Source organism: Musca vetustissima, unplaced genomic scaffold (genome assembly GCF_032173495.1).
Source record: "Musca vetustissima isolate MV318-11 ecotype Yass unplaced genomic scaffold, APGP_CSIRO_Mvet_v1 utg16112, whole genome shotgun sequence".
Lineage (NCBI taxonomy): Eukaryota > Metazoa > Arthropoda > Insecta > Diptera > Muscidae > Musca > Musca vetustissima.
In genome coordinates this window covers 37,383-62,306 of record NW_026874327.1, presented here as the reverse complement: position 1 = coordinate 62,306, position 24,924 = coordinate 37,383, and the positions used below count along the sequence as shown (strand labels likewise).

The window sequence follows — 24,924 nt, the reverse complement described above, 5'->3', positions numbered from 1 at the left end:
ATGATGGGATCTGCTGCTGTTGTGTTCGCCGAACATTCGAACATCCCTCAATATGATTTTTTAATAACTTACAAATTAAATAACCTCTCATTTATGTTTTACACACGAAGCGTAAATTATTGAAATGAAAGAATGGAATCATAACAACAACAGCAGCAACAATGACGTCTCAAACAAATAACGTGTAATCCCTATTATATCATCCACCGTTCTTCTCATCTGTCAGTTCGTGTCAGTGTGTTTTGTCAGTGTATGTGTGTGTGCGTAAATTTTTTGCTACTAGTTTCCAGGACTAGGAACGCCATGTCAATCAGTTTGGTCCTCTTATGGCTGCTGTTTGCTTGTCTCTTGTTCTCTGGTTGTCAGTCAGTCAGTGTGTTTGTCTGTCGATCTGTCTGTCTATTTGCTCGCCCGTCAGAAAGTAAACACAACATGGTGTACAATTTCATTAATAGTACCGAATTTCATAATTTTTGAATTGTTTGTTTTTGTGTAAACATCGGTAATGCCATGTACAGAAGCGTATTGAGTTGTGCAAATTATTTCCCATTTCTGTTTCCCATCTAGCATCATGCAGGGAGGAGTAACGGGCTAAACAAGGGGATTGTTAGTTCAATTTGCACCAATTTATAATTTGTTGTGTTGACTTGTTTAAGGTCTCAACTTTTTATCCCCTTTAGTTTATTTCATATACGAGAGTATAATTTTTAATTTTTTGGGGTTCGGATTTTTTTCTGCAAGAATTGCAACATGACTTGAAGGGTTTGTTATTCTGGTGTCCTTGCCGAGGCCAACAAAATACTACGTCCATCGCAAGGGGGCAATGTTATTATAGGCATCCAGGCAGCATGGTCTAGACATTAATTTTTATTTTAACAAAAAAGAAAACATTTACGATTTCACTTCAACACTCATCATTTCGGGCATACAATTTATTTATTGTTTTGCATTCAAATGAAAAAGGAATAGGGGAGGGAGGTTAATTATCAAAATTGGAAAGTGTTTATATTTAACATTTAATGTTGTTAACAACAGATGTTTACTACTATGTATTTTTTTTTAGTTTTTTCTTCGATATTGTCAACAAATTCTAGAAACAGTTTCATTGGGAACAAGAGACACAATGTTATGTAGCTTATAGCCTCCACAGCAATTTAATGATACGTATTTTTTTTTTAACTTAAAAGTACTATGCCATATTAAAAACATTTTAAAAATTATATATCATGCAATTTGACTGTGTCTAAGGAAATCTTTTGCCGCCATAAACTGTAAAGCGTCTAAGTCAGCATTTATAAAAAAATTGAGATAGAGTAACTTCGGGTAATGTGGACCATGCGTCTAATGTGGACCACCCCCCATATCTAAGAGAATGCTTGAAATATGACAATGCCGCCTTGATTAATGTTTTCCTAATAAGTGAAAACAAACATCAAACTTGGTTTTTAATAAATTATAGCAATTTTGAAAATGTAGTGCTAAAAAATTTAGCTCTGATTGTAAAAGTGTGATTTTGAAATTTTTTACCACAATAGTCGAACGTTTTTGCAAAATAGTCGAACACTTTGTTTTTCTCGAATATAAAGAAGTTATGTGGTTTTCTAGTTTTCTTTAACAAAAATATACGTTTACGCGTTAATTACAATCGGTGATGTTTAATTTTTATTCATTTTTGACGCCGATAATTATTTTTAAATAAAAATATTCAATGTCGGGTAATGTGGACCACTATAAAAATTGGGACCTTTACATGAGGACGAGTTCGAAACATGGGCGCTATTAATATGCGAGGAGGTATTCTATCCTCTGAAAACTCGATATGCGAAGTTTCAGGTGCTTCGGTTGGATAACGAAGCAAGGACCTTCAAAATACCGCAAATGGGGCGGTACCCTCAAATGGGGGTTATTCCAAAACATGAACCCATATATATTTGCATTCATTGCTACCCAAGAGTGCAATAAATTGAAATTTATCACAACCAATCCACATCCTACCTTTAACTTACTGATCCTCATTACCCACACATACTGGTCCACATTCCCGCCAAGTAATTTTTTTACGCAGTTTAGAGTTTTTTGAAATATAATGCAATAACATTTTTATAGACAAATAAATATATTGTTTGACCTGGAATATATTTAGACAACAAATCTACTAAGTTGTGAAAACAATTTATTTTTATTTTTTACCGTTGTTACGCCCACAATATCAAAAAAAGAAAATGGTGGTCCACATTACCCGAAGTTACTCTACACTAATGTTCTATAAGTAAAAATTCATAGATTACTAAAATGCGCAAAAACATTAAGAATTGTTTTTAAAGGAATAAAACATTAATTCAAACCGCCAGAGTCTTGAAACTAAACAAGTGTTTTATTTTTACCAATCACCGCCAGTTCCTAATTAGCAACACCTGCAGAAACGAGTGCATGTTTGTTCTTTGGACACTTTTTACGTCATAAAAATAAATGTAAATAAGCAAATGCCAAAATTTTGGTTGTATTTTATTAGGTATTTTGTACTTAACAAAACAACCAAAATTTCAAAATGTATCTCTTGCATTTCTAACAAAAATAAAGAAAACAAAATCTCTTTACGATGGGCCCCAAATTATCCTTCGGATTGAAGTTTGGGCTTTGTACTGCCACTGCGTTAATTGAAAATTTTGTTCATCAAGATATTCTGTCACGATTTTGGACGTGTGTCTGATCATCGTCCTGCTCATAATTACTTCTTCTACAGGATAGGCGTTTTTATCTACCAAGAACGATTGATATGACTCTACAAGGCTGTCAATAGACTTCTTTCTTATTATATTGTACACTAGCGGGCCCGGCAAACGTTGTCTTGCCTAGCAATATTGTTGATGCATAATTTTCGGCGTTCTACTTATATGATAGTTGATATTGAAAATTTAACATTACATTAATAATATCAATATTGACCCAAGTATTCGGATAGCTCCCATATATATCCCTTAATATTCAGTATTTGGCTGAAATATTTTATTCGCCCAAGCTTCCAAATATCCCTCATATAATTTTTAAATCTAATCGGCATTAATTTGGTATTTGGTTGTTTTATTTGGTAGAATGAATCGTACTAAAAGTATCTATATTGGTCCACTCTTTGAGGTAGCTCCCATATAACGGTACCCAAAATATTCGGTATTTTGGGGAGTTGGTTCCAGTGTGTCAACCAAAGTGGTAGTAATGTTTTATTTGGTCCAAATTTTCTCATAGAGTTGGTCTAAAGTATTAAAAAGGCGCCATACATATTTGAAGTTCTTAACCCTTTTTCCAACCTGAGTGTCTGTACATTATTTTTAAAGAGCATGGGCAACCTACTGTCACATAGTGTTGTAACATTGTTCCCATATAAATGTCCCGACCGATTTAAGGAATCTACATATTAGAAGATATGCAAAGTTAGATTTAAGTTTAAGTTTATTTGATATATTAAGGTATTTGCAATTTTATAGTCACAGGCTCAATACGAAAAAAACATCACTTGTTTTTTTGATATATACTTAATGAATTTTTCACAGAAAATGGCATCGTATATTAGTTTTATCTGTGATACACATTTGTGGTATCGGATATATGCGAGGTGTTGTGTTTATGAGTTCAAAGGCATTGACCAACGATTAGGCATATAACCACCATATAATGGTACCACCTGATTTGATATTTCCCGTGTCTAGCAACATTTTAAGTACTTTAAAGAACAACGTGTCCTCATGGAACTATTACTATTCATATTTTAAGAAAAAATGATCTAGGGAATGGATCTTAGGATCAAAACTATTGCGAATATCTTCTGATTTTCATCCTTGCATTTGTAGCTGGAACCGTAGCGCTTCGCTGCCCCTACTAAAGACCAATAAAATCCTTCATTCCCATTACCATTACCTTTATGTCTGTATTCTCATCTGATTCCCCATTGTAGTTTTAGTAATTTAGTTTAGTTTTGTTTTAGTAATATCCCTTTGATCAACTAAACTTAATTTCTCAACTAATGTACATATTTTGTTTTCAGGTCACCTATGATGATAACCCATAACCCACCTATGATGATAACCCACCATCATTCGCATTTCGCTTCTGTATATCTCCCAATTATTGCTGATGCATACTTTTATTGAAAATTTCAAAAATTTTCATTTCACACAAATTTTATTCCAATGTGTATGAATATGACAATGGAGAGATGGAAAGCAGTAGACGTTACTGACCTGATGGCTAAAAATTACTGATAATAATGCACTGATAATAGGACAAAAAATTATGAGTTGAAAATTTCAGACTTTGACCAAATTTTACTTCCTGGTCATTTAAGATTGGATTTGTACTTATCTGAATATCATACATACTTTTATGAACATATTTATTCAAGGTATTCAGATATGTGCATAGACAATTAATATTAGTTCAGAACTATGATTACGGCTGATGCTATAACTCTTCGTCATTTTGAAAGTTTATTTTGCATATCTTACTTCCATGTGATGGCATAACTGACTGCGAAAATTTCTGCAAAGTCTATTCAGCGAATTTTGTGTCTACAACCAAAATTGTTTCTTTTTTCCATGTATAGATAAATTAAATTCAATTGTGAGTAAATTCCGTCCATTGTATTACCCCAATTTTAATATGGATGATGCGTATTTGTAACCAATTTACTCAAGCAAATTTTAAAGTGGGAATTTGTAACGCCCCTTAGGGTATAAACATAGAATACCTATTTCAGATTTGTAATTACTTTTGATGCCATAACTCCGCTTATGATTTTTCTACCAGGTAGCATGAGGTGCTGTAAAATTCTCAGCAAAATCTTTTGAGCGGTTTTTGACTAATCAAACAAAAAATGTTATTTTCTATGTATGTAAATTATTTAAGGGCATTTGCATTTTCCTCAATCGTACCCCGCTCATATTTGTATGCATGATGTGTATTTACACCTACGCTCTTCAGACAAATTTTGAAGACTGTGTCTATTACCGTTATATAGATATACGCATATTACATGTACTGAAATTTCTAGGTGTGTTCCCTATTTAGGCTATAACTCTGCATCCACGCGGATGCAGATGCAGAAGTTTATATATCCTTTGTTACTTTCATGACATACTGTGTAAATCTAATTAACACCTGTTCATCGGTTTTTGCGTCTATTGGTAGCATACAAACAAACATTTTTTTCTATTGTATATACATAGATAGTTTTTTTGAAGCCAATGACAATCCAATTAAATGTAGAAAATTAAAATATTTTGAGAATTTTCCATAATTGACAATTTCTTAAAGATATACACTGCCCATTTTCGCCCAAAATATGTCCAAAAATAACTATGAAGAGGTGAAACCATAAAGGTTCGATATAAAATGTGTGGAAAGGTTAATATCGTTCAAAATACATTTTGCAACGTTTTCGCGGATTTTTCTTAAAATGTTCTTTCATTAAAACCTTTCTACTTCAATTACAGAATACTAACAGAAACTTTAAGTCAAATCGGTCCAACCGTTTCTTTAAAATTATTTTTGCAAGATTTCCGCGGATTTTTCTCCAAATTTTCTTATATAAAAACCTTCCCACTGTAATTACCGACAACTCAAAGAAATTTTGAGTGAAATCGGTCCAGCCGTTCTCAATTGATGCGTTAGTATACATTTTTCTTGCTCCATTTTTATATATATAGATTTTTTACATCGGCCAATGACCCACACGTTAAAGCTAACCCATACCGAGATGGCGATTCCTCAACTGTGCTTCACGATGGGTTTTGAATTATTTTTCATTACCAATAATGCTTATTGTCGCATTGAAAACGGTTGAATTTGGATTAGTTGGGCCGATCACTTGTTTCCTGTCGACCACTGTTCAACTTTTGGACTTGTTGAAAAGTTTTTACCCTGATTTTGCAATGTTTTTTTCCTATAACACAGGTTTTTTTTACTGCTGCTATAGTCAATGTCGGGAAGGGCTATACACGCGTTCGCCGTCTAACAGGTTTGACAAGTGCTAACGAAGCCTATTTTGATGTTAAATCTTATCAATTTACTTTTCCCTTTATCATTAGACGTTGGTTTACATATCTTAGAAGCGGTGTACAACATCTAATTTGAGGTTAGGGGACAACGGAACACGGTTTTTGTACCCATATAGCTACTAATTGGCACAATTTAGTCCCTTTGATTAGATTTAGAACCCCTACAAGTCCATACACTTGTATCGGAACTTGTACGGAAAATATCCATAGATTTCCATCAATTTTATGTAAATGGGGAACCAAACTGTAAGACTTTAAAAAAATGAGTCACTATAAGCAAAGATATAATTTAATACAAAATATCTTTAATTTTGAAAATCGTAAAAGGTTTCAGTATCCCATAACAAAGAAATGCAATCGATTCAAATAAGATACCTACACAGAATCTATTGACTGACTTAACGATTCATCAACGCCCCGACGAAACGGTTGAAGCTAGAATATTTACATTTGGGGTCGGGTCACTCTTGGCCCAAAGGTGTCAGATAAGGTTGGGTTTTTGGAATTCCTACTAGAACGGCACGAAGAGTACTAAATGTGGTACAATTTGTATTTGGTGAACTGGTAGAGATAGAATTCTTAAATTTGACATTCGAACGGCAACTTGAAATTTGTAATGCGAAGTTTGAGAAGTAGGGACGATATAAAGTGGTGGTTTTGAAAGAGTGTACTCATGTATACGAAAAGTCCTAAACTGTACTAAATTTGACACAATTTGGAGAAACGGATGAAGTTGAAATCCTGAAATTAGCGCCAGAGTATAAAATTGTAATATGTAGGGAGTTTTTGGATATTTGTACCTACGTGTAGTTATGTGAATTTGTACTTATGTGTACTAAATGGTACTAAATTTGGTACTGGAACTGGTAAAGCTGGAATCCAGAAATTTGGTGTTAGAATTCCCGTTTGGTGTATAGAATTGAGATATGTAGGCAGTTTTGGAAATTTGTAATTATATGTACCGAAAGTACTAAATTTGTTACAATTAGGATTTATGTGAACCAATAGAGCTGGAATACTAAATATTTGGAATTAATATTACTGTTGGAATGTAGAATTGAGGTGTGTATATAGTTTTGAAAATTGGTACTTATGTGTACTAATTGGTACTTAGTTAGGTACAATTTGGATTTATGGTAAACCAAAATGGTAAAACTAAATTCGGTACAATTTGAATTTAAAGTGAACCGAATCCTGAAACTGGGTAATCAGATTCCCATTGGGTTGCATGATGTAGGTAGTAATGGAAAATTGAACTGATGTGTACTAAATTTGATACAATTTGGATTTAGGTGAACAAATACACCTGGAATCCTGAAATTTGGAATTAAGATTGGGGTATGTGGAAAGTTTTGGAAAATCGAACGTATGATTCTTAATGTAGGTTGTTATAGAAATTTATATTAATGTGTACTAACTGGTACTAAATTTGGGTGAACCTATATTTGAAATTTGGAAAATTTTTTTAACTAAATATTACAAGAGTACAAAAGGGTAATACATGATAACAAATTTTGTATAGAGCTAGATTTCGGTTGCGATCACAATTGGTGTGTAGTGTTGGGATATGGAGGTAGTTGTGGAAGTACATACTATAAGAGAACATAGACACTAAATGGTACTAAAATTGTAACTATGGCCGGTACTGGTTTTTAAATAACTCCCACATTCGCTAGCGAAGTAACGGCCATATGCTAGTTTTAAATAAAAACTTCAAATTTGGATCGATTTCTATGATCAGTGTCTTATTTTGTTACTACATAGCGCGATTTTACGCAAAGGCTTTAAAAATTAACCGTTTTCACACTTTTGGGTTTGTACAATTTAAAAAAAAAACAATTAATTTTTTCACAAAAATATAATTTCAAAATAGATTTTGCGTAACCTTTTTAAATAGTCAATTTAATAAAGCTATGTTTAGTCGTTATTATGCAAAATCTCATTCATTCATAATATTTTAAATAGTTTTCGAGGAAAAAGTCATAACCCTAATACACATATGAAAACCAAACAAACTTAATAAATAATACAGACAATAATCCAGTAATTATAAATTTGTTAAAAATTCTAAGTAATTTGTTTCCCTACACTTGGGTATTTTGGTATAAAATATTCGTGACAAAAATCCATATATAAGAAAACCACATATAAAAAGACAGAATGTTGTCTATTGGGTAGCACATTGTCTTTCAATTACAAATGTTGTATGGTTTATTGTGTAGGAAAATGCTAAAACGTTGTAAATTCCACTGAATATAACTTCTACCAAGTCTAACCAACATACTTGGTACTTTGGACACAAAGAAAAAGTTATATCCTTATGTACATAGAATTTGCAACTGAACAACTTCCCATACACTCGTACATATTCATCTTCAACAAAATGTCTCTTTTATGATCTGATGTTCGCTTTGATGCATCAAATAAATAGCAACGACAAAAAAAAACAAATACCGTATTATGTCAAAGTTAATTTATGAAGACATTTTTCTTATCGTGGCCTGTTTTGCTGTTCATCAAACGAGTCGGTCGGTATCCTTTGTGTTTGGTGTTTTTCCTTTATAACAAAAAGTATGCAAATGAGATATTTTACATGAGAGTCCTTTAGTTGTTATTAAAGTAGAAGATTTTAATTTTAGCGCTTTGTAATTGAGGGAAACGCGGTGCTGCCCCATTGAAAAGAACACAAATTGAGGACCCCTTTGAATTGAACATGTTTTATTTTGTTGACTATCATATCGCTATAAAAGCATATTTATAAATTACTTTTATTAAGGATACTGACGGCGCCAAAACGATGTTTGATTTTTATTTTGTTTTTCTATTCCAAAAATGAGTGATGAAGTAGTTTGGTATATGGATAGCAATAACGATTTTTGGTCTTATATACATAAAAATACTGTTTTATTATCATTAAAAATTACACTATGCAACAAAATTGCATCATGTATTGTTCCCAGGAGGATAAATTCGCCCTTTTTAATTTGTAAGTCATCTATCAATTTCAAATAATATGAAAAATAATTTCCATCAAATTTTATACATGTTATATTTTTTATCAAATAAAAAAAATGTATATATATATATATATATATATATTCTAAAGCTTTTAAGGACAATTCTTTTAATAATTGCATATAAATATGCATGCTACGTACACTGGTGGCCAAAACTAAAGCAACTAAAATTGCAAATTTAATAAATGTCACCGACTTTTTCAAAAATAAACATATCGTGTTGGCTTTTTTCAGTTTTAAATCGGGTACTTTGTTCACTTAAAAAACTAAAGCATTGGTGCAAAATTCATTATGAAATAAATAATAATTTATGGATATAGGAATTGTCTCAATTTTTGCTTGGACAAAACAAAAGAAACTCTATATTTATAACAGATGAACTCTGAAATTTTCGTTATTTTTACCGATTTTGATTCATATAGATCATTTTTAACTGGATTTTATTACAATGTGTCGGGTTTTCAATGCCAAAAATATAAAAATGGCTAGAAACAAATACAGTACTCCGATAACAGCTAATTACCATGATTGTGAAAATAATACATAACAGAAAATGATCTCGGAGAAATATTCCATGATTAAATCAGTGATTTCACGAATTATAAGTAGCGACAGTTCATTGCGGAGACAGGCTGCTGCCGAAGAACATCAGTTTGTACTGATCAACAAATTGTCATAGGACTAAAAAGATACCCTTTTAAAAGTTCAACGGAATTGGTGAGACAGTTATCGTTGGATGTAACCTCAAGAACAGAGGGCTGACGAGCTATGGTAGCAGGCCTACATGCCGGGAAACTATCAAGAAGTTTCGTTTATTTCTGGAAAGAATCGGAAAGCCAGATTGCAGATTGGAATCTGCAATGAGAAATATTATGCTCCCGGATGAATTAAAATTAAATATTAAAGACTCAGACATTACAGAATTTTCGTGAGAAAGTCCAAAAATGAAAGCCTCATGACACCGTATTGCAAGGCTACTGAGAATCACGTAGGAGAGTCAATAATGGTATTGGGCTGGTATTCTATTTATGGAGTTCTATATACTTACGAGTTTATGAATAATGATCGCATTGTACATACACATGTGTTTGAAAATGCTATTTTCGCTGACGAAAATATACAGCTTGTTTGGGTGTTTCATCTTGACAATAACCACCAAACGTACACCAATACATGTTATGAATTGTTGCGGCAGTCAAAAACAGGGTTTTATAATGGCTGACAAAATCATCAGATTTTTACCTTATAGAAAAATCTTTGGAGTATCATCAAAAGAGCCTTACAAATAAACATAACCTCTTCCCAAATGTTCAGAATGCAAGGAATTGATTTAATGTGTAGTAGGTGTGCTGCCGTAAGAAAAATAATGAAATTTGCTTATTTATAAGAAAAAAATTGAAAAGTTGCTTTAGTTTTGACCAATCATAAATTAGATCAATTTAATTTTAATAAATTTTAAACTTTTGTATTTTTCGTTTTTTAAAAATGAACAAAGCACCTATTTATATCTGAAAAAGACATCACTATAACTTTATTTTCAAAAATAGAAAAATTCTATCTCACTTATTGTTAAATTTATTTATTTTATTCGAATTTGAAACAAAATGTTATGAATTGTTACGAATTACAACTGAAATATTATGAAAGTGAAGTGTTATGAATTTCAAATATAATTATTTGAATTTTAAAAGGATTTCTTTGAGTTTCAAATGAAACTTCACGAATATCAATTAGAAATATACGAATTACAAATGAAACTTTTAAAATTTCAAATGGATTTTTTTTCAATTACATATGAAAAGTTTAAAATTACAAATGAAATGTTGTAAATTACCAATTACATTTTCGAATTACAACTGAAATGTCATGAATTGCAAATATACTTTTCGAATTACAAATGAACTTCTCGAATTGCAATGGAAATGTTTTGAATAACATCTAAAGAAGGTGAATACATTTTGTACTTCATTTTTATATATAAGTTTTGAACAATATTTAATTTGTTTTAAAAGCACCGGATTAAAATAATTTATAGTACAAGTAATTTTTTCAACAGCGCATACTGGGCAAAATTCAAATCCAGCGGAGAAAATGTCCAAAAATCACAACCAAACATTTGAAGAACATTCTTAGGGTATTTATGCATCGAGTATGCAATCGAGTTTTTTGATATATGTATATGGGAAATTACAAAATTCTTTTAAAATTACAATAAAAAAATTAGAAAAATTTCTTTGCGAGCACATTTATGATTTTTGGTACATAGGTTAAGAAAAATATGCTGATTCGAAATCTTTTCGCGTTCACAGATTCGGATGCTGCGCATAAAAGTTATAGCGGTTTTAAATCTTGTATTTCAAATATAAATTAAATGAATTCCTATTTGTTGCAATTCGCGAATTTTTTCACATACGGTTTAACCCTAGTCAAATCACTTTGAAATACGGTATGATAGTCGCGAAAAACAAATAGAAACATGAAGATATCGGAAAATAAAATAAATTAATTTTTGAATTAAAACAAAATTTTTTTGAATTTTCGATTTTTTAGTATGGTTAAAGGATACGATTTTGCCATAATCTTCTAAAATATACAACGCTTTCTTCTGCAAATTCTTTTAGATGATTGTTAAATATCGGTGAATTCATCTAATAAGAGTTTCGTCGTTAAAAGTGACTAAATATATTTCACTTACAATTCATAAAAATGATCAATATTTAAAATCATGCAATTCGCGTATTAGTTGAAATCAGTTGATGCGCATGCGGTTATGGTATAAACAGAATCAATCTCTTCCAATAATTATGCATTTTTCGAGGTTTCATTAAGCGGACGAAGTGTGACGCGCGATGCACTTTGCTATGCAAAAACCCTAAAAATGACTAAAAATGGCGCAACGTGCATACGATTTTTATGCGCATCCGATTTCAGCGATCTCCTATGAAAATACACCAAAGGACGCATATTTTAAAAGGATCGGTTAAAAACCGCGGATGTGCCTCCACAATCGATTTTGGATAAAATACGCATCGCGTATCGATGATAATACAAACATGAATGTAGATAAAATCAATTCGAAGAAAAACGCGATTATATACGCGAATTTGTCAAAATAAGTTTTTGCGGGTACCTATATCCGCCGATTTATTGGGCGAAATTGAACATGGATGGGCTCATTTGATCCCGCACATAAAAAAAAACTAAAATCACGCGGGGTTCCACGGAATTTGAATGGACCTTCTTAAATTAGGACTCAAAAAATAGGTTTTTTATAAAAATTTACGCACTAAATTTTCGTCTTTGGAAGCCAATTGCAAAGAAGCTACGGTGAGCACATTCATGAGATATAAACCAAACGAAGCAAAATCACGAGTTCTACAATCCTATAATCAGTTTAGTCTATTATCTGCATGCGCGTCCTGATTATAAGAAAAATTCAAAAAACACCGAAAATCCGGCTTCAAAATGTCAGCATCCATTTTGGGTGGATGCAGTGATTATATCGAAAAATCATACAATAGAACCATATTGTCCATGGGGTATTCTGCAACTTAATCACTGATCACATGTGCGTGCGTTGTGTAGTTTAGCCACAAATCAGGAAGAAACACAAAAAAAACTCGTTGGCTTCAACACATTTTCACCCATTTCTTTCCACCACCACAGCTTCCACCCAACTTATTATTTATTACCAATATTTTAAGATTTTGACAAGAACAGTTCATTTTATACAAATGAATTTAAATTTTATGCAATATGTTCATATTTCGCGAGTTATAACCATGCAAACCTCAGTTTCAAGGAATTTAAAAGATTTTTGTAATTTCCCATATATTTTTTTAATATAGAAAAAGTGACTACTAATAGTTTTTAGTAAATGAAGGATTTAAACTATGCAGCATTATTTTTAAACTATGTATTAATGATCTCTGTGCCATATACAACACAAAGAAGTTCGATTTTTTAATTTAATTGTTTTCTTGTTTTATTGAAATGGATTTAGAATTCCCAGCTGATATGCACTGTTTTGCTTGCTTGCATCCAATGGACTTATATCCGGCAAATACTGTATTTCTAATATTTGTAGTAAGCCTCTTCTTCTCTTCGTACTACCTACATAAGCTATTGCTCAATTTCTCGATTTACTTTAAAGGATGCTCCGCGCTGTCTGTCTGTTTATGATGGTTATTTTTTTGTTTATTTCATTTTTTTGCTGATGTTGTATTTTCTTGTCACCAGCAACAGTAGTGAACATTGTTGATTACATATTTACAATCATTATACAGATATATATGTATGTATGTCGGTTTCGTTGCTGTTGCTCTGTTTTGTAATGATATATCATCTCTCCTTCCTTCTCTCTATGTGACGATGTTGTATTACTAACTTTGAGCTTCAGTGAATGGGAAAATCATATTTTTTGTTGTTGTTATTCTGCCATGCCTTGCCTTTGTGCCAAATGGCGGCTGTCGGCTGCTGTTACTGTCATCGTCGGATGGATAAAAGAGCCCTTTTTGGTTCAGTGCGTCAGCTAAACTTGGGAGTTGGGAATGCGGGGCAAAGCAAAGCTCTAAGTGACATGTTACTACATTTCATTTTGCATGCCTACGAGTGCTGTTGTTGTTGTTTTTTAGACAGTCAAACGGATGGGGAGGACAAAAGTAGTGGTGGTTTGATGTCAGGGTGGGTTTACTTTTATATATGTATGTATATTGCAATTGAGTGTGTTTGTGTGTGTGTTTCGAACTAGAGTTCAATGAATGTGTAGAAGAGTTTGTGTGTGTGTGTGGTCCTTTTTCAAAATTTTGTACATAATGGCTGAATAATTGTCCTTCTTTTCAGTCGATGCCGCCACCACTCCAGTCAGTATATGTCCCAAATTTATTGCATTGGTCGATTTCATCCACCAATCAAAAGCGCTTTCAAAATGGCCGCACATTCCTTCTGTTGTTGTATACTTGAGAACTTGAGTATGATGTTTTTTATTTGTTTCATCTCCTTCTTCTTTATTGTTTTGTTGCCATCCTTTGTTTCCATCTTTTGTGTCCAAATATCTTATTACTTGCTGGTAATCGTTATCTGTTCGTTTCTTCTTTATGAATTTGCGTAATTACTTTGTTCCAAGTGAGTTCATTTCATTTTGAAGATTCATTCATGGCAAAATCAAAACGAACAACTTGTTGACTTAAATACAAAGGCATTTATTGTACAATATGGATCCCCACTGATTTTTCAGATATAACATCAATTAAATTTGTATATTGCAATGTCAGGAATATTTTTAATGACAAAAAAACCAAAAAATCGTATTTTTACCAAAAACGGGTTTCGGGTTTCGATTATTTGTTTGTGTTACCACTTAAACGCCGTTTTATGTTATGTCGTGAGCAGACATAAAGGCTGGACTGTATATAACATAAGGACTCAGTATCTTGAAAACAACGCAAATTTTATGGAATTTACTTTACCATTTATTTGAATATAGCTAACGATGCCAGCTATATTCCGACGAGGCGTACAAAAAAATTCTACTTCCCCATTGTGGCAAAAAAATTCTACTTTCCCATTGTGGCAAAATGTTTTTTACGGCCGTATTACCCCATACCTTTTAGCAAACTAAACAAAATTAAAAAAATTTTAAAATGTGTCCATATATTTCGTATTCTTATTGGAAAATTCATACTTTCTTACTGTTTTGTTTCTATTGTTGATTTTTTTCAATATTGAATTTCGACGTATTTCAGTAACATTCATATAAATACACGTGTTATACTTTTGTGGTGAATAACGTCGAACGAGCTAGTCGTATTAGACTACCATCCATAACAATGCCATGATTTATTGCATAATTATAATTAAAATATCATATAATTATAAATGAAATTTATTATTTGTCGTTGGCATGAAAAACCGATGCCAATCTATCAAAATATCTATAATCGATCGGAATTTTTGTGCAGGAGCTAGGAGGCTTTGAAACTTACTCAAAAAAATGGGGAGTCTGTTATATGAGGCCAAGCAAGAGCCAAAACTAAAGCAACTGAAATTGCAAAGTGAATAAATGACCTGTATTTTTTTTGAAAATAAAGCTATAGTGAATGTTTATTCATTAAAAACAAGAAAATATAGACGCAAAAATTGTTTTGAAATAAAAAATATACTGAAAACTAAATGACCCAATTTTTGTCTCGTCAAAACTAAATCAACTTTTTGTCTTGTTTCTTATAAATAAGCAAATTTTGCTAGTAATCGACATCCTAACCAAAATATTTTATTACGGCTGCACACCTACGAGGTATTGAATAAATAAAATGCTCAATTTTATCCTTGGATATACTATTCCCTGCATCCTGAAGCATCATTTGGAGTGTAGATCCCAGTTTGTTGTGGTTTAATCCGGTGTGGAGTCCCGCAGGGTTCTGTGCTGGGCCCATTACTTTTTAATATGTTCATTAATGACGTCATGGATCCTGTTACTGCTAGTAATTATAGTCTCTTCTTGTATGCGGATGACATACATGTTTTCTTTAGGAGTGTTGATCTCGCCAGGTTGGAGAATCTGGCTAACACAACGTTGCAATCTCTCTCTATGTGGATCTCTTCCAATGGTCTTGATATAAACTGGGATAAGACTGAAGCTGTTTTGTTCAATTGTTGCTATGACGGTTCTATGCCTAATATTTGCGTTAGTTCCTTTACTATTAATATTGTTGATGAAATGAAGTGCTTGGGTTTAATTATTGATGCCAAACTTAGTTTTTTGACTCACATTGATCTTCTGTTGTCCCGTGTGCGATTCCAGCTTAGGAGGCTTTATAGTGTCCAAGCATATTTGCCTCTTGGCGTTAGGGTGAATTGATGTCCCATGTAAACTATTGTTTGGAGGTAATTTCGGGCTCTAATTCTGGTCATTTGCATCGGCTTCAAAAGGTTGTTAACTCCATTGTTCGTTATGTATATGGTTTGTTGTTAAATTTCTTGGCCTATCCTTTGATAAGTATGTTGAATATCGTATCCTTTTGTGTTATTATAGAATTATGAGAAATGTTTATTTACCACTGTGTAGTAGGTTTGTGATGTGTATCTGAGGTTTTCGGCTGTTGTTGTATCCGAGGTTTTCGTCTGTAATTTCTGAAAGATCATTTGTAGTTAGAGTCGTAAGATTGTGGATCAGCTCCCTTTGAGCCTTCGTAATTTTAACTCTTCCACTTTTGCGTATAGGAGGGAATTGTTTGTGCATTTGTCTCGTATTTGATGAAGTTGACTTTGAAGAAATCGCTGATTGCAGGTTGCATAGTGTTACTTTGCTTTTTTTAATTATTGACTGGGGAGCCATCTTTATTTAAGTTCGTTAGCATTTATATTATAGATTTATACATATACGCTGGTACATATGAAATTTAGGGTCTGTAGTGCTAGTATTGCTCTTGGCCTCGAGAGGGATATATAGTTTATTTTTATGTAGGATTCCTTATGCTTCCTTTCCCCTCCATTTTTTTTTACCGAAAGTTAAGTAAAGTGCAGTGGATTGGGGTTCTTTTCATTTTGGAATCGGTTAAATTTAATTTTGTAGAGTTTTTTTACTGTTACTTATTTTTAATTTATTTAGTTTATTCTTTATTTGGATTTTTTTGTTATATAATTTAATATAAATTATTGGCCATGCTGGCTTTTTTATATTACCTTGGATGAAATAAATGAAATGAAACTGTTTCTATAGGGTAAAGATCTGGGCATTATTAAACCCTGATTATTTACTCCCGCTCACTCATAAAAAATCTCTATTTTTGGAGGTTATTGTCGAGCTGAAACCCAAACAAGAGGTACAACACATTTGTATAAATAATACGATCCATTACTTCATAAAACTCGTAAATATATATAAAAAGAATTTTTTATTAATGTCGTGAGTCTTTATTATTTAACTTTAATTCATCCGAGAGCATAATATTTCTCCACTAAATCAAATTCCAATTAATATGAGCTTTTGCGAAAAGCAATTTGGCTTTCCGATTATTTTAAGAAATAAAATGGCTTTCTTGATAGTTTCCGGACATGTATGCCTACTACCAAAGCTCGCCCACACTCTGGTCTTGAGGTTATATCCAACGATAACCGTCTCACAAATTCCGTTGAACTCTTAAATGGGTATTTTGTACTGCTATGACAACTTGTTGATCAGTACGAACTGGTGTTTTCCACTGCCTCCCCCTGTGATGAACTGTCGCTACTGATATAGTTGCATAAAACCAACTTATAATTGGAGAAATCAAGGGTGTATTTATGGAACATTTTTCCAAAATAATTTGTGTGATAAATTATTTTCACCATCACTGGAAATTAGCTGTTTTTGTTTCTATCCATGATTGTATTTTTTTCTTTGCAGTAAGTCAAAATTTCAAATCAGACACATGTTATTTGATAAAATAATTTTAAAAATTATCTATAAGAATCAGAATATGTGTAGAAACCTAAACATAGAAACCATAACGGTAAAAATAACTAATATTTCAGAGCACATCTGTTTTTACTATAGAGTTGCTTTAGTTTTTGCAAGCAAAAAATTGTGACAATTCCCATAAATTATTATTTATGTCATAATAAATGTAACTTTCATGTTTTTTTCGATGTTTTTTAAGGAAATAAAGTATTCGATTTAAAACTAAAAAACAACACAATATCTTTATTTTTGCAGCATTTTTCAACTTTAGTTGCTTTAGTTTTGGCCACCAGCGTATTTCGAAAATTATGTCAATATTTATAAATAGTCTATAGTCTGTAGATCAATATTGAAGATATTAGGTAGGAAGATTTGCTACTTTTGAAAATGTTGAAAATTGGGAGGTACCGATGTATACCAAAACATGGACCTATAAAAAAACATGGACCTATATATCGGAGTGGGAGCAATCTATTTAGAATAGTGTGAGCTCAATTGTTATTTCGATTTCGAAATCAATATATAATTTTATACGATCAAGTATAAGAGGTCTCTGGTGAATATTTCGAGGTGTTGCAAACGAAATGACACATTTAATAAACACAGCACCTTTTGTTTGAGGGTATAAAAATCGATAATTAAACTATGCAACAAGATTACGGGTATTGGAAACTTTTAGCAAACGAGGGCAAATATGCCAGGTTATTAAGTTATAACGCGAAGGTTTTTTTTTCTTGGTGGTAAATCTGAAGTTTTTGAAGGAAAACTTTATATCTTTGTTGTGCACGCTATCATCATTCTATCTCGAGTTCTTGTGCATCTTGTGCATAAATAAATACCACAAGACAGGGATGTAAGCAGGGGGACGGCCCGAAATGAATTTTTTCACAGTAAATTTATGTTTGCAACAGCGAATTTTTTCATTTTGTACTACCGGATGTAATATTTACATCCTTTGGTGTGGTAGTAGTAGTATAACCCTACTATCGGCTATATATTGACGATTACCATCACAAGTGCGATTTCGTAACATTCGGGATCAATATCTCCGCATTACAAACTCTTGCATACAAATAATAAATGAGAATTACGTAAATCAGTTGAAAATTTATAACTGTGAACCGATTTCAACAGTATTTGTTTATGTCCAGCTTTTAAAAATCCAATGTCCAGATATGGAAAGAGCATTTAAATTTCCTTTCAATGAATCTTGGAAATCCAGATATTATGCCCCCCATTGGGGCTTTCTGATTGTGTAACAATAATTAAATTAATTATGGTTAAATTGTCATAATTAATCGAAATTGTAGAAAAAACAACGTAGATTTACTTTAATTTAAATGGCAAATTTGACATTGCCAAACATTTCGAGTTATTTAGTGATTATATTTTGGCTAGTGTACCTACTATTAACATTACATACATGCGTACATATATTTTATTTACATTTTTTATTTGACGTTTGGATAACAAATATTAAATAATTTATTTTACTCTACTTTCAGGCCTTGTATTGCTGCCTTCCATTGTCAAAATCATCTTCCATGTTTCCCCGATATTTTTGGAAAATAAAAGGGCATTAGCAAATTGTATTTGTACGTTACGTCATATTTTATTTGTTTCCACAGTTTTTACCTTCGATCGTGAAACATACACCAGACAAACCGTCAAGAAAACGGAACTTATTGACATCACAACTAACCAAACAAGCAGCAGCAGATCGATTTGGAATTGCGATATCCTCCTGATACTGATGCATTCTTATTCACCTGTAAATAACTACATCATTGCATACGAAGAATATACATACCTACTTACATAGATACATACATAAATTGTAGAACCAGCACCAGATAGCCGTAGTAGAGGTTAAGTTACTATAATTAGAAGCAGCACTCCCGTTAACCAATCCAATAATATAAAAAAGAACAGCAACATAGATTTTAAGACCGACTAAAAAGCAAGAGGCAAAAGAAAAAAAAACAAACAAATCAAAACACAAACACCAACTGACTAAACACTCACCACATAGAAGGACAACAGAATACTATAAATACGGACATCCTACGAAGTCTGTAGACATCATCGAGAGTGGCATGAGCCATACATCGGGTCATCGAAAATATGATGATAATGAGTGTTGTGGGCCAAGACCACCTGTACCCGGAGAAGAAAGTCGAGTTAGAAAGGTAAAAATCTATTAATTTTTAAAAGTCTTGAATTTGACTAATTTTTTCGATTTCTTAACTTCAGATGACCGAAGGGGTAGGAGAACATTTACGTAATTCACCACCATCCTATTTGAATTGGGCCCGAACACTCAATCATCTACTGGAAGATCGCGATGGTGTGGAATTGTTCAAGAAGTACGTGGAGGAGGAGGCTCCGGCCTACAATGATCATTTGAATTTCTATTTTGCCTGTGAGGGTTTAAAACAACAGACGGATCCTGAAAAGATTAAACAGATTATACAGGCTATATACAGGTAATTAGATACGAGTGATCGGCAAAAGACTCAGTTTTATTATGACCATTATTTTCATTGAAGATTCCTGCGCAAGAGTCAACTGTCTGTATCAGAAGACCTGAGACGCAATATTAAGGCGGGACTTAAAAATGAAATACCTCTCAGTCCAAACATATTCGATGGCATGCAGAAGCATGTCGAAAACACAATACGAGATAATATTTATCCATCATTTTTGTGTTCGGAAATGTATATACTTTACATTCAACAAATGTCTGCTGCTCACGAACGATTCAGCAGTAGTGGTGGTCCCACGGGAGCCGGTAGCTGTAGTACTGGTAGCAGTAGTAGTAGTGGTGCTAGTTGCGGTGGCGGCGGAGCCAGTGGCGGTGCCTGTGCGTTGCCACTTGTGGTTGCTTCCACAAGTACTGGGAAATCGAGCAGTACATTGGGCCAAATCATTAATTTGCCCGCGAGTACTAGTGCCGGCATTGGTGCTCCAACTGGTAGTTGCAGCGCTAGTGGCAGCGTATATGGCCCCTCAACTTCGGCAAGTTCTAGTGGTTCAGTTAGTGCTACAGATACCCTACCTCGCAGCTCAACCTTACCCACCCTGCATGAAGATTCGGAATTGTCACTAAGTGATGACTTTGAGAAACTACGAGTAGAAGGAGGCCGCGTTTCAGCCGATATGCCAATGCGCTTAACACGGGATTTATTATTAGCAACACAAAAAAGAAGACTGGAAATACGACCACCTGGGTAAGTATCTTTTTGCCTAAAATCTCGATTACAATACCACCCTAACTAATTGCATATTGAGCTGTAAATGTAACTAAGAAAATAATATCATATGTTCACCCAAATGGCTAAAAATGTATCCCATACTCGAATAGTAACCTGTTGTTGTCCAGTCAGCTATCCCTTGATTTGATTAACATATTGTATCATAATTTATATAAGATCATTTTAATTGAGGGGTTTAAGAGAAATTCACTGTTCGCAGCTAAATTTAGGGATTAAAAATTAATATTTACAATCTATTGAGATTTGCTACTTAACGGCAATTGTTTATGAACTCACTTATATATAAATATGAGGGAATTGGCCTAAACAATTCTTATCAGTTGTGATTTCAATTACTTAATTTAGAACAAATTAATTTATAAGGTAGTCAGTAAGGTCAGATAAGGCCTTCGTCGATAGTAAAAAATTTAAATTACAAATTCGAAAAGAAATTGATACAAAAAATATATCAGAGTATAATCTGTTATTTTTTCCCGCAACAAATACCTTTTCTAAACGCTGACTACACCATAACCTGTTTCGACATAAGTATTATGAAATGCTTGAACTTCAATTGTAACAATTGTATTACTGTAACAACAGTAATTGTATTACTGTAACAACAGCAAATGTAAAAAGTATTCAATTAAACAGAAACAGTTCGCAAATCGAAAATGAGTACAATTTCAGATTTCTACAGCTTAATGTTAGCATTGTTACAATTTTATTGTTTGCCAGGTTCAAATTTAGTCAGTTCATAGCAATATTTGTTTATATTTTTAGTTAGATAATTTTACTTTACGTAGATATAATTATTTTTCCTAATTTGTATTTAATAAATGATTTTTATAATTTATTTTGTTTTCTTTTTCTTTTATTTTCGTTTCATTTATGTATCTCTACACACGTGTAAACAATACCAAAATCCATCCAAAAAACCATCATCCAATTACAACTGTAACTGCTACCGTTAAAAATGCACAACCCACTCACTTACACTCATAAATAATATACAACACCTCAACCTGAAACATATCCTGCAATCGTAACTTCAACGAATAATAAAAATACTTGTTGTGTGCTTTTCGTTGTTATTGTTGTTTTTTATTATTATATTATGATTCTTATTATTTATTTATTAATTTTCTATGATTTTAATTTATATAAATTGAATTAATTGCATGGACTGATCTACAACTTTTTACATCAACTCAAAACTCGTTGCTCCCTCCATAAACAATTTATTGTTGTTCAAATAATGTAAACTTGTGCATGTGAGTGTAGTGCTCATGGTTATGTTTATACGGGGAAGACAAATACCTCCTACGTACCGAATTCACGGGTAGACTCAGAAAGAGCAAGTGTCAGTTCGGGGGGTAGAACTGATTCTGATACCATGTCTCTTTCAAGCTGTTCGATGTAAGTAATAACTGGACATCATATTATTAAAGATCACTGTGTATATATATAACGCAGACAACTACTTGTACAAGGAATTATTTCAACTTCTTATTAAAAAAAATATTCCTCACGATTCCTCTTCTAGGGATGGACGCCCATACATACAACGAAGACATAGCTCCACAGAAACTAAAGCTATTCGTCAGAGTGCCATGGCAAATAAAGAAACTAATACCTTTCAAGTAGGTTTGATTGAAGGTCGCCACATTTTTCAATTGTTTTATTTTATACATGCCTATATTTCAGGTTATACCACGTACTCAGCGTCTTCACTCAAATGAACATCGACCATTGAAGGAATCCGAGTTGATAGCGTTACTAATACCCAAACTAGAAGAAGTCAAACGGAAACAAGACCTAGAAGATAGAGCCCGAATAGAGGTACTTGTTTTGTATATAAATGTTTAAAAAAGAAAACATAATATTTGAATATCTTTCTCATGATTAGCATTTTCCTGATGAATCTATGCCGACCAATGAACGACTTGCCAGTGATCGTGCTTTTGCACAAGCCATACGAGAGAAATTTGCCATTGACGAGGACAATGATCAGGATATACTCGATCAGCATGTTTCACGCGTTTGGAAAGATCAAACGCCACATCGCTCACCTGGTACAATGTCACCCTGCCCACCTTTACCATCTAGAAGGCGTACAATAACTCATGACTCGGGCATGTTAAGTGATGGCGCCATGAGTATAAGTAAGTTAATCATAAATACTAATATCTAGAATGTCGTTCGACATCAATGCGATATGCCCAAATCTGTTGTAATTAGTTGGATGTTCTGCCCATCGTGAACACAGCAATCAATACATTTTCGTCTGACACTAACAATTCTTTCAATAATCACGTTGAATTACAAATCGACCGGGCTTAATAAGCTATTACAGTTAAGTACGCTAATAGCGACCAAGTTAATTTGTTCGTTATATCCAAGGGAAGGCAAAATAAAAGCTTAGCAGGAAAAATATATTTAGTTCTATTAATGATTAAACAATTAAATTTATATAATATAGTACTTCATTAGATGTGGGACATCATTTATGAAAACTGCATAAAAACAGACATTTTTGTAAAGATTGCCAGTTTTAGTCTAAAAATTAACTTCTATTGAGTATTGTCATCGTTAAGTATTAAGTATATTTGTAGCGAGTTCGTTATAACTACATTAATAGAAATGAAAACAAAAATTTGGTACCGACAAAATAGTTCGTTATAAAAGAAGTTCGTTATAAGAGTAAATATTTTTATGAAAAATATGTCTTAAAACTTCGGGACCTAGAAATGTCTTCGCAATAGATAAAGTTCGTTACGACCGGTGTTTTTTATAATCGGTTTTCGTTACAAACGTACTCGACTATATTATGATTGCAGAATTTACTGGCAATAGATAATTTAGTTACAATGTACCCAAAATCTATACGAATCCACGCCCATGCACCAATAATCTTGGAAATATGTGACATTCCATAAAGGTTATTTTATTAAATATATGTATATCAGGCGTAATTCAGCATAAGAAATCCATTTGAATTCTCTCTTTTTGCCACAATTAAATATATTGAATGTTTTCAGGTGGTCATTCAATGAAACACTCGAAGTCAATGCCGGACCATAGTTCCTCTACAAGGAAGCTTACAAATAAATGGCCTTCCATGAATACAGATAGCGGCATAAGTTTATTCTCAGCTGATACTCTAATGAAGTACAAAGATAACAGGTAACTTATTTGTGGAAATGTGTGGTAATAAAATATATTAATTTGCCATTTCCCATTTGTAAATTTAGTTCACGTTCTGGCACGAGTACAGCCTCTAAACTGGAAGAGGCCAAAAGAAGACTGGAAGATGAGACTAGACGGTCTCGTCGCTATACCCAACAGCAGCATATGTTGCCTCCCATGCAACAGCAACAATCAGCCTCATTTAGTAATAGCAGCAGTGGCAGTAGTAGTTTACACCATCAATCGCTCCCGCCTCCATTACCCGCAAAACCACAAGAGACCACAACAGTTGTGTTTTCATTTTGTGATGAAGAATATCCTTATAGAACTAAAATACCCGGTACACAACCCACACTAAAGCAATTTAAGGACTATTTACCCAAAAAGGGCAATTTTAGGTAAGTTTATTCGCATATTGTTCATTGGGACCAAGTTTTAACTATTTTTATTTTCAATACAGATTTTTCTTTAAAACACATTGTGAAGATCCTGACAGTCCAGTGATTCAAGAAGAAATTGTCAATGACAACGATATCCTTCCCTTATTTGAGGGCAAAGTGATGGGTCTGGTTAAACCATCCGATTAATAGTAGAGTAAGTTTTAATTTTTATACATTTATATTGTATGATGTAAACAGAACGATTACAAAAACAATAATGGCAAAAATAAGAAAAAAACAACACACACAAAAATATATATAAAAATAACAAAATAATGTCAAAAATAAACAAAAAGAAAAAAATGCAAACAAAATAAAAACAAACTATACATATATCGTAAACAACCAACAAACAAAAACCATACAAAACGCTAAAATAACAAACAAAAAAAAGAATACATTTATTTTATCATTTCACGAGGCAAAAAATATATGCCAACATATTTTTGTATTAGTAGACTAAATTTCTGTTCAATTTATGTTTACGAAATAACAACCGAGAACGTCAACAAAACAAAAAAACAATATTTGCTA

General features: G+C 32.7%; 1 protein-coding gene across 2 annotated transcripts in view; it reads left to right on the top strand.

Annotated features, from left to right (window-relative positions):
* Window positions 1–24,560, top strand: part of LOC133332640 (axin) — an 81,095-nt gene extending 56,535 nt beyond the window's left edge. The window contains exons 2-11 of one of the 2 annotated variants that reach the window (XM_061541031.1): window positions 19,580–19,696; window positions 19,761–19,993; window positions 20,057–20,737; window positions 22,046–22,180; window positions 22,308–22,404; window positions 22,469–22,603; window positions 22,671–22,926; window positions 23,803–23,947; window positions 24,016–24,348; window positions 24,411–24,560. In XM_061541031.1, the coding sequence (XP_061397015.1) occupies window positions 19,604–19,696; window positions 19,761–19,993; window positions 20,057–20,737; window positions 22,046–22,180; window positions 22,308–22,404; window positions 22,469–22,603; window positions 22,671–22,926; window positions 23,803–23,947; window positions 24,016–24,348; window positions 24,411–24,537 (2,235 nt within the window). In that variant the 5' untranslated portion in view covers window positions 19,580–19,603 and the 3' untranslated portion in view covers window positions 24,538–24,560. The remainder of the gene's footprint in view (window positions 1–19,579; window positions 19,697–19,760; window positions 19,994–20,056; window positions 20,738–22,045; window positions 22,181–22,307; window positions 22,405–22,468; window positions 22,604–22,670; window positions 22,927–23,802; window positions 23,948–24,015; window positions 24,349–24,410) is intronic. The other variant, XM_061541036.1, reaches the window with a different exon arrangement.
* The last annotated feature ends 364 nt before the right edge of the window (window positions 24,561–24,924 follow it).